This window comes from Solenopsis invicta, chromosome 16, assembly GCF_016802725.1.
Source record: "Solenopsis invicta isolate M01_SB chromosome 16, UNIL_Sinv_3.0, whole genome shotgun sequence".
Lineage (NCBI taxonomy): Eukaryota > Metazoa > Arthropoda > Insecta > Hymenoptera > Formicidae > Solenopsis > Solenopsis invicta.
In genome coordinates, this window is record NC_052679.1 from 8,126,277 (window position 1) to 8,144,363 (window position 18,087).

At 37.7% G+C, this 18,087-nt stretch overlaps 3 protein-coding genes and 1 pseudogene across 4 annotated transcripts; 1 reads left to right on the plus strand and 3 right to left on the minus strand.

Moving 5' to 3' along the window:
- Nucleotides 1-35: 35 nt before the first annotated feature.
- LOC105197900 (sesquipedalian-1) lies at nucleotides 36-1,915 on the plus strand. The gene is made up of 2 exons (XM_011164509.3): nucleotides 36-775; nucleotides 874-1,915. The coding sequence occupies exons 1-2, from the start codon at nucleotides 482-484 to the stop codon at nucleotides 1,225-1,227; spliced, it is 648 nt and encodes a 215-aa protein (XP_011162811.1). The 5' UTR covers nucleotides 36-481; the 3' UTR covers nucleotides 1,228-1,915.
- Nucleotides 1,787-11,084, minus strand: LOC105204725 (protein KIAA0100). 2 transcript variants are annotated; one of them, XM_011173917.3, is made up of 15 exons: nucleotides 9,735-11,084; nucleotides 9,527-9,653; nucleotides 9,266-9,460; nucleotides 8,890-9,141; nucleotides 8,521-8,688; nucleotides 8,228-8,440; nucleotides 7,848-8,115; nucleotides 7,519-7,741; nucleotides 7,301-7,419; nucleotides 6,909-7,229; nucleotides 4,097-6,775; nucleotides 3,765-4,009; nucleotides 2,628-3,684; nucleotides 2,312-2,529; nucleotides 1,787-2,217 (listed from the first exon to the last, which is right to left on the minus strand). In XM_011173917.3, exons 1-15 carry the CDS (start codon nucleotides 9,791-9,793, stop codon nucleotides 1,933-1,935), a joined length of 6,429 nt encoding a protein of 2,142 aa, XP_011172219.1. In that variant the 5' UTR covers nucleotides 9,794-11,084; the 3' UTR covers nucleotides 1,787-1,932. The 2 variants fall into 2 exon arrangements, with proteins under 2 accessions (XP_011172219.1, XP_039315160.1); XM_039459226.1 differs by lacking the exons at nucleotides 9,266-9,460; nucleotides 9,527-9,653; nucleotides 9,735-11,084 and having other exon boundaries at nucleotides 8,521-8,713; nucleotides 8,890-9,031.
- Nucleotides 11,085-11,233: 149 nt separating this feature from the next.
- Nucleotides 11,234-12,731, minus strand: LOC105204727 (NADH-ubiquinone oxidoreductase subunit 8). Its single transcript, XM_011173918.3, has 4 exons — nucleotides 12,499-12,731; nucleotides 12,092-12,350; nucleotides 11,605-11,797; nucleotides 11,234-11,509 (listed from the first exon to the last, which is right to left on the minus strand). The coding sequence occupies exons 1-4, from the start codon at nucleotides 12,539-12,541 to the stop codon at nucleotides 11,378-11,380; spliced, it is 627 nt and encodes a 208-aa protein (XP_011172220.1). The 5' UTR covers nucleotides 12,542-12,731; the 3' UTR covers nucleotides 11,234-11,377.
- A 2,766-nt stretch (nucleotides 12,732-15,497) lies between these two features.
- Nucleotides 15,498-17,060, minus strand: LOC113004839 (annotated as a pseudogene).
- Nucleotides 17,061-18,087: the final 1,027 nt, after the last annotated feature.

Sequence of the window (18,087 nt, forward strand, 5' to 3'; positions counted from 1 at the left end):
TTCGACATTTAAAAATTGGACTTGAAACAAATGTAGCCAATAGCACGATAATTTTCCATTATAGTTTAAAGTTTTTTTTGATAGGTAGGTTTAAAAAGATACTACACTGCGTGCTATATGTATATGCCGCCTATGTTCTGTGTGTATGTCAATTTTGGTATGTCCATCAATGTCCGTATTCACGAGGGATACGATAACATTTTTGTCTTTTTTCGGAAACGATTTTCGTGACACGGTATTTGCGCGACGTATAAACGTGTAAGATGTATATACACCGACGATGGTGAAGGTGTCTCGTAACATTCTTATCGAGTTTATTCTCGAAATGAAGATAATACATAATAAACTAACCCTAACCTAATCCTAACCTGACAAATGGTGCTAACTACTATTCTTGTTTAATTATATCATTTAACAGTGCGCTCTAATTTCTAAAAAGTTGTGAAACGAATGAGACCGTACGTTGCTAAAAGAAAAAACCATGAAAATTAATGAAAAGAATATGGTCGCGTTTGCGACCTCTGCAACGCCGGTAGATCGTGAAGGCTGGTTGAATAAACGTGGAGAGATCAATCGCGGATATCAGAGACGATGGTTTGTACTCAAAGGCAATATATTATTCTATTTTGATCGTCGCGGTGACAAAGAGCCGGTCGGCATGATCGTTCTCGAAGGCTGTACGATCGAACTGGCGGAGGACGAAGAGCAGTTTGGCTTCAAGATAGTTTTTCACGGGCCAAACAACAGAAGTTATGTTTTAGCGGCAGAGTCTCAAGTAAATAGATGCTCTTTATAATATACTTACTAATATATACTTACTAATATGTCTGTGCTTAGTAAGGGCTGTGTTTAATGAGGAACAATAATATCTAGGAATCTATGGAACAATGGATGAAGGCATTGGCATGTGCCAGTTATGATTATATGAAACTTATGGTGACAGAATTGCAACGTCAGTTGGATGCTGTGGAGGAAGAAACAGTAGCCACGCCGATTCAACAATCCCCTAAGGCTCCACCAAGACAGCGACATAATCCATTCAACAGACCAGATTCCCATCATCGTTCTCAGAGCGTCAGATCGGCGCCTGGTAGGACAGAAAACGTACCTAGAACTAGAATAACTTTTCGCGAGCTTCATACGGCATACGGCAGGCGAATTTTGGCGGACCTAAACGCATGGAGACATGCAAAGAAAAATACAGAGGCACCTCTGATAACTCTCTAATTTTGTACATATTTTGTAGATGATGGAACAAAGTACACAATCTATGATAATTACTGGCTGAAGTATGTATTAAATATATCTTAATTGGCGGAAGTAATTGATAGAAAATTTTTTCGTGTTATATTAAGAGAGAGAGAGAGAGAGAGAGAGAGTTGCACAAGTTCTCCAAACTTGTACTATAACTAAAAAGTTTATAGCAAATTATAGCTTTTTAGTTACTGGTAGTACAGTTTTGGAGTACAGCCTCAGATGTAAGTGTATATATGTATAGGTGCGTATAAAAATGTAATTTATATAGATAAAAATGATTTTTTTCTTTCGAAAAATGTTATATTCTTACATTACTTGTAATGCTTTGTAGAAAATTTTTTCAAAAAATTTTTAATTTTTGATAATACTTGGTTACCACATTGAGATTGTTACGATAGATATGAGTTAATGGCGTAATAGGAAAAATATTGTCACATTTTTTGCCATTATAAATGCCATATGGAAAAGATAAAAACGCAAAACTCATTTTTTTTCTGGGACGATGTGTGCGTATGTATGTATATATATGTTACATGTATTTTACATTATACGTATAATTGAAAAATTATTTGTACAATTTATAATTGGGTGATAAACACGTGATTTGCAAAGTAACATTTATCAATACCACAACAAATAAATTACTATGGTTACGTAAGTCATCAGATGTATAAATTATTTAAATTTAAACATGCTCTTTTTTTTCGCGTCCCCAGGAAGATGTCTGGTACCTAACAAAAGGCGAGCTTTGTCTTCTTCCTGCGGCGTAGATTCCTCAGGTGGTCCCCTTGGTTTTATTTGCAGTTTTTGTTTAATAGCTTGGCTCAGTATTACACGTCTGGAATCGCTCTTCATCGCCAAAAGCAGGTCGAGCCATGTCCATGTAACATTATGGTATTCTAAAGTTGGTATGACCAGCGCAAAGTCACGTACATCTTCAAGGTTTTTTTCTTTATTTCCCTGTTGGAAGAATAGCGTTGGATTTGAAAGAATAACTCGCCAAGTAACAGATGGAACATTCAATTTTCTATTCTAGTTTACTATAAAACGTTACCTTGTACGATACGCGAACAGGTACTTCCGGTATCTTTATGTATATAAACAATTTGTTCTTATCAGCTCTTTCCTTCATTTTTTCCACGTCGTCTCTTCTCTCGATAGGCACGTAAAAGGAGGAATCACGTTGCGGCGCTGGTGCTTCCTCTATGCCTTCCGGATCGCGCTCGGGAAAGCAAAATTTAAGCATAGTATTGAAGAATTTTTTCGTCAAACCTGAAGAAGAGTAAAACGTTATGTTTCACGTACGAAACACACGACACATAGAAGTGAGGCTCCGTTGTATTCGATACACAAGTTAGGCGTTTGCTTACCTATCGTAAGAGGTACTACATTGATCTCAAAGTGTTCTTTGACGGAGATTCCTGCGACCGGCGCCTTTTCCCTGCAAAAGACTCGAAGAGCTCTTTGTCGATCTACAGGCATATTACTTTGCAGTTCCGTAGGTACAAGTACTTCCGTATAAATTTGATTCGGTAGTAAATTCGTCATCCGGACGTATCCTAGTTCCAACAGATGTTCCACCGAGTCATCGGTCTTGCTAGTTTTCGTATAAAGAAAATTGGTTAAAATAAGATCGGCGATACCCAATTGACCGTCCGCATCCGTCAGCCTCCATTGCGCGTGTTTAAAGCAAATCTCAGCTACTCTGGCCACCGCGGCTGGCTTGTCCTTGAGTGTAGTCGACGCGGCCGCTGGCGCGGTAGTTTCTTTGTAACAACTTAACATAACGTCCAATTCCTCCGCCTTGGCGCCAAGTTGTTCCTTGCATTCAAATACGCTCGCTTCCAAGCGTTCCATCTCCGTGAGTAATTCCGGACTGGACTCGTCGGCCAATGCTTTTTGCACCAAATACGTCTCGCGTTCCAACCGTCTCAATTTCGCCATCAAGCCGCGCACTGTATTTTGTAATTGTTGTATCGGCCTCTTTTGATCTTCGACGGAATGCAATTGCAACTGGAATCTCATCCTTTGCAACCTTTCCGAAGCCTCTTTCCGCCTCGGTTCCACATATAGCAGCAAATTGTTGACTATGTCTAGAATCATAGCGTATTGTAACGAATTGGTGCATACATCTAGATCATGATGCATCAAGGTAAACGCGTCGGCCGCGGTTAGATCCTTCCTCTCCCATGGGCTGACCTCTTCCCCGGGCGGAGCTGGCACTTGATCGACAGAGCCCACATCTAAGGTCTGACCGTAACCAACGTAGAAAAATTCGCACTTGCATCGGGACACTATGCGTTGCAATTGATGCTGAGGGCCGCCACCGCCTCCCACCGTCTGACTGACCACACCGCCGACGCTTTGGCCAGATCCTACTAGAGCCGGGACATCCGGCAAGCCGGCTATGATAGTGGAATCTTTCTCCTAAAATGTGAAAACACATGATATAAAAGTTTATCTCGCTCGCGTATCTTCGCTCCGTGCTCACATTCTAAAAAACGTACTTGTATATTATCCAATGTCAACCACATGATATTATCGTCGAGATTGTCGTCGATGTTTGCGCTTACAGTAGCGTAATATTGCATGCATTCCAACGAGCCAACCCAAGTTGTTTTCGAAACAAGAGATCGCTCCTTCCAGACCGGCGAATGAACTCTTTGTAGTATTTCTGCTTTAGCCGCCGAGAGAATGACGTAGCCGCGGGTTTCAATGCCCTTCAACAGTACTTGGCTGTTTACCAAAGCGACTGAAAAGAACATTGTTCATTTAATAAAAATCCCTTTGGTCCTTTGTGCCTTTCGCTATGCCACAGTGCTTATCAAACTTGACATACTCAGCCAGTTTTTGTGCAAGACGTCGTCCTGATGACATGCCGCTAGCCCGCGCAGTTGGTGTCCCCTAGTTTGCACCGACAAATCGTCGCTGAAAGCCACCGGTTTGTTCCCGGCCTCTGCTATCAGTCTCTGCAGCATTCCCGCCGCCTCGCCTTGCTGCGGTTTCTTCACGACGGAGGAGGAGCCTCCTGGCGTTGTTACGACCTGGTCATCAGCAACAACACCACCACCACCTGTGGAGGTGCCCACGCCGATTCCGACGCCAACGCCGACTCCAACTCCAACGCCCACACCGACGCCGACGCCGACGCCCACCACCTGTTGATCGACTACCGACACCACGCTCGGTCTCATGGTGATCGCACGATTCTTGTGCGTTGTCGAGCTGTTGGGGGGTTCCCTGTGGAAACCTTTGAGGGCTGCGGTCGATAGATTCTTCTTGAGTTGTTGAGTCTTGATGAAGGAGTCGAAGAGAGCGAAGGCAACGTCACGATTGGTCTTGGTCCAGGCGCCGCGTAGGTCGTGCACGACCAATCGATGAATCGGCGTGTCGCCGCTCACCCCGGCGACCATCGCTTCCCTGCCGTAACTGACGCGCGCCACGCTCAAGCAGTAACACTTCTCGACCGGCTGACGCAGCGAGGCGCTCTCCACCTCGTCTTCCTGCAGGGCGCTCTTCAGCCAAATCTCGGCGTCGCTCAGCTCGCAGTTCATGTAGACGATGGACCATTCCGCTCGCGGCCGATGGATCAGCCCGTCGTCGATCGGATGCAGGGCGAGATTGTGCTCCGAACTGCAGGCGACTCGACCTCCGGTCACCTCAAAGCCACGCTGCATCGCGAACGACATCCAGTAGTTTACGTGGAAACGGTGGAAGGCCAAGGTCAGCCGAACCTTCCTGTAATGTCTACTGAGCTGTTTCTTCCTCGGCCGGATATTTTTGAACAGCGGGCCCTTTCTCGTCGGTCTCGTCGCGCCCGACAGAATTAACTTAAGATTCTCGAACCATCTCAACGTGCTGCCGTAGAGCAGCGCCGTTGGCGCACTGGTCAGGGTAGGCGAGCCAGTCGGCTTCGTCTCCAACGAGAGGCTGACGTTGAGGTTTTGCGAGCGGAACGCCCTAAACGAATCGTGCTCCTGATTACTCGAGTACTCGGGCAAGCGGTCCGGGGCGCAGGGTATAGCGGCGTGATGATCGCGCGGATCGCCTAAGCATACCCAGGCTAGTTTAACGCTCAATCTCACGTTGGGCAAGTGTAGTAGTCGGCAATCGTCGTATTTGCTAGCAGTGCGCACGTACACGTCGAGATCACCTTTAACGATTATCTTCCCTTGCGTCCAATCGAGCTCTAATCCGGTCCATGTAAGCTCCATCTCCTCCGTCGTGTTGTACGGGTCTAGAGAGCCGTGCAACAATACCGTCAGCTGTTTCACGCAGAGCGTCAGCCTACCGTGAAGGGCCAATCGCATTTTATCCCAGAACGGTAACGGCGGGCTCGGGTCCCTCGACGGATGAAGGATCTTCTCGAAACTGAGATTACACTGCGCTATCACCGGCTCCCAGCAAGGACCGAACGCATATCTAAACTTGTCAATATCCCAATTGAGATCGTGATAATACTTGAGAGACGTCATACCTCTTTCTACCACTATATCCTCCCATGGCGCGCCGATTTCAATTCTCACAGTCCTTTTTGCCCTCGGCGGTGCCAGAGCTTCCGCGCCAGCCAATCTGCCCCACACGTTCAAGTTTTCCACCAGGAGTAACGGCTGCGGAAAGTCGCGAAGCTGGAGTTTCCACTCGGCGCATTTCAGGCTGATCCCGCGAACCCACACGGCATTGAATTCGAGACCGTCCTCGGGCCAAGGTGTTTCTGAGTCCATTTCTCGGAGTGCTCTCACCGCCTTTTCTGTACCATTTATCGATGGATCGGCCAGGGCCAATATCTCCAGGTCTAACATGGTCCACGCGAACAATCGAGTCCTCGCCGGTCCCGCCCGTTGCATCTGCTTCCACCTCTGCACGTAGATCTCCGCGTTTTTCTTATTTAAGCTCGCGTATAATTCCTCGACCTTTCCTTGCGGTAGCAGTAAGTGCGCGCGGCAAAGTTCCTGCACCTTGGCATCCAGCATCGCCTGCCGCTTCAAACTCTCCTTGTACTCGTCCTCCAGCAGCTCGTAATTGTCGCGCAGACGTACCTCGAACGGATCGTCGCTCAGCTCGAACGTCCACTCCTTTATTTTGATCATCAAATCGGAAGGCAGGGATTCCCTTTTATCTCGTAAGCTCGACGAATGAATTTCCTTCAGCCATTTTCTGATGCTGAGCAACTCATTTTGTATCGCGTTCGTAAATTGATGCTCGTATGGAAAAGAAATTTTCATGGAATCGATGTTTAGCGCCCAGCACTCGTTCCAATCCAATACGAAGCCTTCGTTACTTTGCCTCTCCGCTCGCACTTCCGCGTTATCGGCTATTCTAATCAATTCGAAACCCTCGATCATAATTACATCAGCCATGTCTAAGGTAACTCGAACGTAGGTGAGTCTCCATTCGCCATGTGACCAGCGCAGCTGGTCAGACGCCAGGATCAAGAAATGTTTAGTAGAAATATCTATAGAGACGGTGATCCCACCAGTCGCTAATAAATCCAAAACGCGTTTCTTCTTTTGTACTTCTGTAAATGAAGAAAGTGATTATCCTCCTCCCCTCACTCACGATCCCTTATCTCAAATTATTATAAATTATTATAAATCTTGATCTTGACCGCGATTAATTCAAAATCATAAACAGCACAGTTGATTCATTACCTTCGATACGAGTCGCGCTCATTTCTTTTCTGATGATAGATCGAAAATCTGCAGACTCCACCCAAAATTGCAATAAACGTAGATGTAAATTAGGACTCCATGCTAGATTAGTACCGTCGAGACTAATGTTGACGGCGTCAGAAGTAATCGCAGCTTTGCACTTTCGTACTGCCAGAAACGGATGCGTTAATGTTTGCGCATGTTGGCACATGATCGGCTCGTTCTTATTAAGAGTTATCGCGCTCATGCCTTCCGCCACGCCTACGAATCGCTTTGAGTTTTGTTCCACAGTCGCGACATCCAAACGCATCATTATAGATACTAAAACGAATAGCGTAAGTGACAGTTGACAAGACAAAAATTCTTCTTTGACACTATTTTAAAATATTTACGTTCGTTTTCTGCGATGAAAAATAGATTGCAGTTTGTTACTTTAAGATTCAATTGGATGGAATTGCTTGATATCGTATCCTTTTTTTTCATTATTGGTTGCCGATACTTTTTGTAGCACCTACAAATATTTTCGCAATCATTTCATGCCCACTACATTTTTCCTTCTATAATAGTAATAGAATAAATAATGGGACTCATAAATGATTTTAATTATTACTTGTAAGCTTGCTCGAGAAATCTCGCTAACTCTAAACTCCACTCGGTTATGAGAGCGTCAACTGCGATTCCTATGGCGTTGCTACGAGTTGTCGCTAAAAGCACGCCAATGGAAAGTGGGCTGCCCCATTGATGAGAGGTTTCAGAGATATTGCTATTGGTGCCATTTAATGCACAATATAAAGATTCAACGACCAATTCTGTATTTAGATTTTTTGTTTTGTCTAATATAGGAAACATATATTATAAAAATTAATAATTTATTTCATAATTTTAGAAAAAAAATAAATAAAAGACAAGACGAGATGGTTCACATACCCACATACATACCTGTCTGTGAATTCAAAGCAAATTTCATATGTGCGACACCACACGATGCTTCTTGCACATCTGGTAATTTGATATTTAAGGAAGAGTCATACAGCTCAGTATTTAATGTTATTTCAAAATTTGGTAATCTATCTTTCAACGATATGTTGCCAACAGGTTGTGAAATGTCATTTTCATTATTATACAGCAACAATTCCCAGTCTCTATGATCATACATCATTGAAAGATTATTCAGTTGTACGTCAACGCACAAAAGATTTTCCTCCATCTGTATTGAATCAAAATTGAGCATAAGTAAAATTATCAATTAGAGATTAGCCATTTTTCTCGTCCTATTTACTTTCCTACTATCTACACATTAGTGTATTCCCAACTCTTACCTTTGTATCAATCGACAATGAATGTAGAGTTAAAATAGGAAGCTTTCCGCGGACGCACAAACCGTCTAGGCCAACGGTAAAATTTAAACGCGTCTTATTAGCTTGAAATTTTGCATGGACTTGAAGACTTCTTAAGGTACCCTCCAAACCTACCATACTACTATCCTCTCTACCAGCTATTATCAACGAATTGCCGACTTTCAATGTAAAATCCTATAAATATGACAAAGGCGGTAATTATATTGAGTAATATACAATTGTTATTATTGTTCATTTACAATAAGGAAATTTACTTTCGGCAAAATAGGCGCTATTCTAGTCATTAAGTTATTGGAGGAGTCGTCATGTGCTGCTTCGGTGCATGTACAAGCTGTAGTACTTGGCGAACTTCTATCTCTCAAGAATTGAATGAGACCTGCACCGCCAGATCCTTCAGTTTGCGTCACTCCGATACATAATGTCTATAAATTAGATCCCACTTGATTCCTTTTGAAAACGGTCGATAATCAGACACATTTACTTCTTAAAAATCTATTTATTACACACCACAAAGTATGAAATTGATTACTTTTTATAAATTTTAATAACAATTGTTGTGAAGAGGCTATGCCTTTTCCTTTAATGTTCAAATATTAACGCAACAAATTTTTAATCCTATGTACCTCGACCGAGAGTTCTCCTTGAGCTTTAAATGTGGCTTCTACTGTTCCAGCAAACGTTATTTGAGAGAGACATGCATCGGAAGCATGTCGTAGTAGTTTCATAGTTCCACCAACAATAGAGGCAGATGCTAATAACGTTCGTGCACCATGTACAATACTGCCATCCAAGCTCAGACTTTCTGCATTTCCGTTAGCCAACCAGCCATTGCCAAGAGCTAGTATGCTTATGTTCTCTACATGTACAGCTGTAAACTGGAATCATCAATTAAAAGTTAAAAAGCCATTAATAAACCAAGTATAATCCATCCGACAGTTTTATAATATAAAAGTTTTGCACAATATAATAGAAAACTTGGGATCTTAGTTTTGCATGTACCTGGACACACTTTATTATGATCGGTGGTATTTTCTTATTTCTAAAATCTAATAATTCATTGGACTGCTTTATTTTACACGTTGGACCAATTGTCGGAACATCCTTATTTATTCTGACATCTCTCATAACAACAGCCAACAGTTTTGCTACGTCACTACTAAGTAAACTGCTGCGTATGCTTATCTCTTCAATTTGCTGAAATTAAATGTCGCACATTAAATTATATTATAATATATATACACAATGACTTGAAAAACTTACCAATGTAAATCCATTTTTAGTTACATTGACATCACGGAAGATAAAATAAGGGACAGATATATGGCCTACTTGTAAATGAATTTTGTACCGACGTTTCACTATCCATGCCAATAGTCTTGGTACCACTCTACAATTTAACAGACAATTGTTGCGTACAATCATTTTATTCAAAGCTGATATTATTTTTTATGTAAATTTCAACACTTACCGGGTAAAAAAACAATAAAGGATTAAAAAAATTATGCAGAATGCAAGTAATCCAGTCATATTTCTGATATATATTTACAAATAAATTGTATCCTAATTTAAAATATATTCAATTTTTCAAATAACATTGCTGTGAAGGTACTTGGATATATACATTTTGCGGTTAAACATTATTTATTTTCACAGTATTTACAACTAAATAGAATGAATAGAATTAGACAAGAGAATTTTTAAAGAGAATGACATAAGCATTTGCACACCATGAAGTTTGGTGAGACATTTTACGAACTAATAACAATACGCTATCGGTAATACAGTAACTCTATCGGTTCCATCGGTAATATAATATCTCTCGATTGATAACAACGATTTTTACGTGCATTTCGTGTTTCTCTCAGAAGAAAATAATTAAGTTATGAACAAATTAATCAAAGTTAGTTTACCTTTGAAAAAAAGCTATAAAAAATTAATCTCAAAGGTGGACTCCCTTCGAAATTAAGTTTACTCATAGCTTTCCATCTAAAAGGGACACAAACCATAGGTATTCATTCGGATTTTACCGCTGATGTGTACGTAATACACCAATGACGTCATTATGGACGCAGCTCAGTAAACGATAAATGATTTCTAAATCCGCGAAAAAGGTATTGAATTTTATAGAAACTGAACACATTAAATCCGTTTCCTGTATCTCTAATTAAATATAACTCATTGCACTTTTTTTCACGTGAATCATTCAAATGAAATCTACGTGAGCAAAACAACATTAATTTTTGTAATATTTTCAAAAACAATTTTTGCAAAAAAATTTATTTCTTAGGAATTTTTTTTCAAAAATTTTCAAGCGGTCACCCATCTAAGTCGCCACTCCGGTGAACGTTGCTTGACCTCCGTGATTGCTGCGAACCCAGCAATTAAACGAGAAATACCGTAGAGTCTCTTTAAATTTAGCCCCTCTAATCTTTACATTCCTTCACACGTACTTTCACAAACACTAATATCATATTCCTTCCTTAACAGAATACCCTCACCACAGCACGAGTCTAACCGTTTGTTTTCTACTCCTGAACTCCCTGAATTAGTGTACACTTAAAATGAAATAGATAGATGTTTGAAAGTTAGCGAAAGCAAGAAGGAACGTTCCAATGCAGTCTAGTGCAGGAATAGAAAACAAGCCTTGACAATCACCGTGTACTTTGCTCGCGCAAGTACATGGATTGGTGGGCTCGTGCTGTGGTGAGGGTATTCTATAACTTTGGCATTCCGCTCTTATTCCACTGTGAACTGATTCCTCATGATGATCTATAAACACTTTATGCTGATATATGTATATAACTGGTAGATCAGATTAATATACGTTATTGAAAAAATAAAATATGTATAATTAAAGTACATCATTTACACAAATATAAAATTATAGTTTTTTTTACTAATTTCGCTCACTCCACTATCTCATGTATTTTTTCATTTAAATACTTGTTGAAAATGTATTTACACACATCTAATTACATATTTGTTTATTTCATCTATTTAAACAGTTCATATATTACAATATGTTTAATAGCAGGAAAAGAATTTTTTTCAGTATTCGATTCCACACTTGATTCGATCATTATGACTACGTTACGTATTGCTATACACTGTTTAACGATACAAATGATCCGCATGGATATTACTAGCAATTTCAGATTCCCACTTATCTCCATTATTTAAAAGTTTTTCCTTGTTGTACAGCATTTCCTCATGAGTTTCAGTTGAAAATTCAAAGTTGGGACCCTATGAAATAATTTATTAATTTTATCAAATTCTGTCATCCTTCTATCACTCTCTCCTCTTACACCATCTTTTTGTTAATAATAGAACTTGAATACCTCAACAATAGCGTCTACTGGACAAGCTTCCTGGCAAAAACCACAATAGATACATTTAGACATATCAATGTCGTATCTTGTAGTTCGTCGAGATCCATCTGCTCTTTCTTCTGCCTCAATTGTAATAGCTTGTGCAGGACATATAGCTTCACATAATTTACAAGCGATGCATCTTTCTTCTCCAGAAGGATACCTGAGGAATCCCAGAAAGACTCGATGAATTTAACGCTTCAATATTTCATTTTGAAAAAAGGTAATTTACTACATTTTTTTCCTTTTTTCTCTATATCGTAATATGTACACTCATCAACAAAATAAAGTGTCTTAAAAATTTGGAAATATAAGCTATAACAAGTCACATCTTGTTTAATTATTATGAAAAAGTAAAAGATTTTGATAATATATATGTAATGTGTACAATATACATATACCTACATATATGTAATATTAATATTTACAATATAAATTTTTTAGTTATGATACATACCTTCTTAATGCGTGTTCTCCCCTAAACCGAGGACTCAAAGGTCCTTTTTCAAAAGGATAATTTATCGTCGCTGGTTCTCGAAATACCTGAGACAAAACAATTCCAAATCCTCGAATAAGTTCAAGAACAAACATATGCGTAGTAGCAGCTTCCATAATATCTGTCCAGGTTTTATCTTTGTCCTCTCTTACATAGTAATATTTATTTCGACTCAAACATATATTTACTCCATTTGGAATAATCCTAAGAAATTTTGGAGCTGAAACATTTATAATTCTTAAAATTGTTATTATAATTAAAGCGTAGCACTGGCGTAAAAAGGCAAGAGAAAGAGAAAAAAAGAGGAACGAAAGGAGAAAAATAATCAATATTAGATTTGTCATAAAAATCACATATCGATGTCATACCAAATTTTCTGGTTTGCGCAATTATTTGCAAGGGACTCATCATTACCACACTTTAATCTTTCTTTTAAATCTACAAAGTTTAAAATCTACATTCACGCTAGCTTCTAAACAAAACCTCTTTCTTCTCAAAACAGAGGAAGATCCTCTGGAGGATCAAACAGGCATTCAATCCAACAGGCATACAGACTCCATTAATGCCATGATGTAACGCTACAGATGTCGCTAATGTCACGCTAATTTCATAAGCTGTGTTCATCAGGTTGAGTCGACTCCCGTGTTAAAAAATTGTACAGTGTTTTGAACGCCATCTAAAGATTGACAACCCCAAAATTCTGAACTAAATAGCAATCTGTCGATAAAAACGGCATTCTGTCGAGACCTTTCATGGTTTTTGTCTTTGCTAAATATAGCTAAATGGTTCCGATCTTTATTAATTTTTAATATTCTTAATAATAATTTTTTAAATAAAAGTACACCATTTTAATTATTTTTTATATTTTATTTATATTAAATTTAGTACAAGCGTTAAATAGTGTTGGTAAAGCATGCGTAAAATACAGGGTTGGGAAGTAACGCGTTACTTGTAACGCCGTTACCGTTTTCGTTACTTTTTTATGGTAACGAGCGTTACTTTTTTATGTCTGTAACGGTAACGTAACGTCGTTACATTTTTACAATAACGGTAACGGAATTCAGCCGTTATTTTTCGTTACTTTAGCTGGCAGTATCTATGTTTCATAAAACGTATGATGCGTCATTTTATGTTCGTCTTACATTCGGTAACCAACATGCGCTTTACAGAATTCGGCCCATAATTAATAGTTACCAAATTAAACAAGTACGTTTGTTCATACAGCGCGCCAGCGGTATCAGTACGGGCACTATTTGCAGACCGCGCGCAGCGTGGGAGAAATGGTTGGCAGCACTCGCCCCATTAATTAACGTAGACTTTTTGTATTGATCAATTATGTTTAATTATCACTCATAATCATTTGATATGGTATATGATTACGAATCGCAATTGCGATAGGATTTATATTCAGTGATAGAATCATATTCTTGAATGTACACACGGAGACATATGGTACATATGATATTCATAGTCCACTCTTATATTTAAGATCGTCTTAAGTATCATTATATGATGCTATTAACCAATCAGAGAGACGTATCAGCATCTTAAGACATTACTTAAGATGATCTCGAAATAAGAATCTACTATGAATACCGGCCATAAATGCTTTAACATCTGCACGTGTATTGAAGACGACATAAGAAAGAATGAGATAAAGGCATGAACAGACATAGGAAGGTATTTATGTCCCTCTGTGCGGATATTGTAAAACAAAAAAACATGAAATGTTTCTTTTTATCACGTATTGAATAGATTTTTTTCACGTTAAAAGATCCCTATTTTAACATCACCAAAAAGTAACGAAAAAGTAACGAATCGTTACTTTCCAAGCAACAGTAACGGTAACGCGTTACCTTTTTAATTAAGTTAGTAACGGTAACGGTAACGAGTTATTTTTTTACAAACAGTAACGATAACGGTAACGCGTTATTTTTTTAAGGTAACGTTCCCAACCCTGGTAAAATATCGTTCAGATAAATAATTGTACATACGTTTCTATAGCTTTGTCAAAGTCGTTTTCGTGAATACCAACAGCTCTCATCAACATATGTTGACCCAGCAAACGAGAAATAATTGAAAAATATTTAGGATTATTAAATAAAACAAAATCAAATCCAGTTTTTGGATTTTTTGAATCCGTTTTCTATCAATTTGAATCAATAATTACGAATTGGCTATTTGCTTTCTGTATCTTATTCAATATACATAAAAGTAAAACGTGCGACCTATTCATTTGAATCCGGATTGGTTATCTACTTTTGATATCATATTCAATATTCAATGCAATGAACGTGAGTCTATTTGTTTGAATCCGTAATTGTGGATTGGTCATTTGTTTTTTGTATCATATTCAATGTACAATGCAATAAATTATATTTAACTACCCTAACAGCACAACCATCCATATGTCAATTGTAAATCGACTTTTCTAAGTCAGGCTTTCGGAGTTGACTGCAAGTCGACTTTGCATAGACGTCTGCAGACGTCCTTCAAATATTGACTTTACGACGTCTAGAAAAAGGCATACGGTCCTGTAATCCTGTGTGCATCATGTATTATTGAGAAACATAAATGCTCATATCAATAGACAAAATAGGTCCATATATGAAGAAACCTTGATCTACATCCCAATGAGCAAACAATATTTTTTAATTGCTTTTTTAATAAAAATTTTTTATATTTGATTTAATTATTATATTATATTTATATATATTTTCTAATTGCATTCTTTTTTAAACAAATAACAGAAAAGTTATTCCAGATGCTATTTTACATTTGCGAAATTAGTAAAAAAACTATAATTTTATATTTGTTTATATAAATAATATGCTTTAATTATACATATTTCATTTTTTTGATTTTATATTGACCTGGTCTAACAATTATATACACATATCAGTATAAAGTGTTCACAGGTCATCATGAGAGATCAGATTGCAGCGATCACGGAGGTCAAGCAACGTTCACCGGAGTCGCGACTTGGATGGGCGACGCTTGAAAATTTCTGAAAAAAATTCCTAAGAAATTGATTTTTTTTTGCAAAAATTGTTTGTGAAAATATTAAAAAAATATTGTTTTGCTCACGTAGATTCCATTTGAATGATTTACGTAAAAAAAATGCAATGAATTATATTTAATTAGAGATATAGGAAACGGATTCAATGTGTTCAGTTTCTATAAAATTTAATACTTTTTCGCGGATTCAGAAACATGATTCATATGGATTTATCCAATCTAATCATTTCTCGTTTGCTGGGTTGCCATTGTAACTGCAGTTTCAGTTGCAAGATTATCAAGCATGATTGTAGTTACTCCTGAATATAAATCACGTATATCACTTGAATCGCCACAGCAGATAATTTCTTTACATATAATTTGGCGTATTGCAAGCGTCGAGCACAAAAACAAAATCGCGCTGTCGATACTCCTTGATCAAAGGCGTTGAGCAAGTTGTACAAAATGGGAATCTATGCATAACAGTCAGTTTTATTTCGTGGCTCCAAAGCGAGCCCCATATCCTATGCGGTACACCACCTAATAATCCTATCAACGGATTATCGACATCCTCTCGATAAATGTCTCTATCGTTCCTCATAAGGGCTATAGCTGAAATTCTGAAAATTATAATATTACATTAAACCAGATCTTACAATATATATGTATTTAGGTAAAAATAAATTAAATGTTATTAAAATTATATTATCCCTAATCTTTTATATTTCCAGCTTATATTTGAATTCAGCTTACCCTTGAGAATGTTGCGCCACGAGTAATTCGACTGCCAAACCCGCGGCAATTTGCGATAAACCCAGTCGACTTATGCCTATTTCCACCAATGCAGATTAACTTTGATCTCAGTTTAACTTACTCTTTATCTGTCTTTAGTTCTAAGAAATGAAAAAAGATAAGGAGTAACCCAGATAGCAAAACGTGATAACTCAATCTGAAGCAAATCATCGCGCAGATTAAATTGCTTGTTAATTGCTATTACGTTGCCTTTTATTTAATGCGACAAAAATGTTTTAGTCAATTTAGTATCAATATGCTGAGTTTTATTGTCGAGCAAATGTAGAAAAATTATTGAAGTCAATCTGTGTTATTATATTGTGGTAAGTTGTGTTTAGAACTTGCCATTACTATATTTGAAAATTGTTTATAGCAATCTGCGAGCAACATGACAGCAACATGTGAGCAACAATTCCCATTTATAACTTGTAATAAGTATAATGCTGATAAGTTGTTGGAAACTTGCGGGTATTATATTTTAAAAACTATTGTTGGCAAGAACGTAATGGTAAGAGGATACCCGCTTCTGTTGCTTTGCTGACAACTAATATGAATATTTGTGACAAGTTGTCGACAACTTGTAATTATTTGGCTATCTGGGAAGTTAAACTGAGATCAAAGTTAATCTACATTGGTGGAAATGGGCATTACAGTGCATTGTTGATCGAGTGTTCTATCAATTTGCGATTAAAATAAAAATGAAAATTGCGATTACAAGACTGAAACGTATTATTTAAAAAAATTAATTTGCAAGTTGATTTATGTTATAAATCTTTTCTAAAATGAGATGTTAAAATAAAATATGTACTTACATTTCCAGGTTACGTTGTTGCATTGTTGCAAAAGTAACATCCAAGATCGTGCCCTGCAGGATTCTGCACTGTCAAATTTGGCGAAACGGAATCGGAAAGAGTATCGTGCGTGCCGTATCGTTGTACCGTATACGAATCAAAACCTAAAGCGGCATTGATAGCTATTTTATTCGTTGCGGCGCACAACAGGGTCGTCAACCATCTCGCCCTCGCCTCACGCGAATCTATAATAGCAACACTATGTCGTGGCTATTCACGAGTTTTAGCAACTTGCTTACAGCCTCCCTAATCGATTTCATCATACTTGGGCCAACTACATGGCCGAGCATAGGAATATGCAATATCACACCTTCCACATTCTGCAACACTATAAGTGATTTTATTTAATAGCTGTTTTCTTCATTGAAATATCGTTTTTAAGTTTAATAGATACTTGCCATGTTAGGGCGTATCCTGAGTAAAGCGTCTTTAAAGTACTGCCGTATTCAAAATCATTTTGTAATATAAAAAAAAGATAAAAGATAAAAAGATAAAAACTATTTATAAGCTTTGAAAGTTTTTAGAAAAGTAACATTTATCTGAAAAACAAAAAAATTTTTAATAATATTGTCAATAAACATTGGTTGCGTTCAGCAGAAAACTAACATCGTAACTGTTGTAAAATTCTTTGATACAATTGGTTTTTGCCGGATCTAAATACACAAATCAATCATATTAAAGAATTTTACAACAGTCGCTGTTTTTTCTGTTGAACGCAGCCAATAAATGTAAAATTAAATATGATAAATTATCTGGTTAAATCAATATATATTTAAATTACTAAAAGCGGGAAGACAAGCAAATACAGTTGTCAAAAAAATATAAATATTTATTCTCCTCTTGAAGTTATTAGTGGAACGTTTCGGACTTACGTGTCCTTCATCAGTCGTGCATACATTTTACATGAGTCAAAATACAATTTAAATTTACATTTCTCCATCGTTAATAAGAGTTTGTTCAGATAATACATATTGTTGTATTAAACAAATTTCCTTTCGCTTTCTTTTTTTGAGTATTTTAGCGACATTCTTTTTGCTAACAATAAGTTATATACCTAATTGTCCGATTCAATGTCAATTTTTCGGCATAAAATTCGATTTATTAGTGTACAGAAAGCTTTTATGAAATCCTCGGCAATTATATGGCAAAGTATTGTTTTTGCGTGTGTGCATTTAAAAAGAATAGGTGGACACTTTTCTTCCAAAATACGTATTAATTTTTTGGCAATTTTTGACTCGTGACATATATTTATAATAATTTTTTCTAAAAATTCAGAGACACCTTGTATAAATTGCAATGTTTCAGAATGTTCTAAAA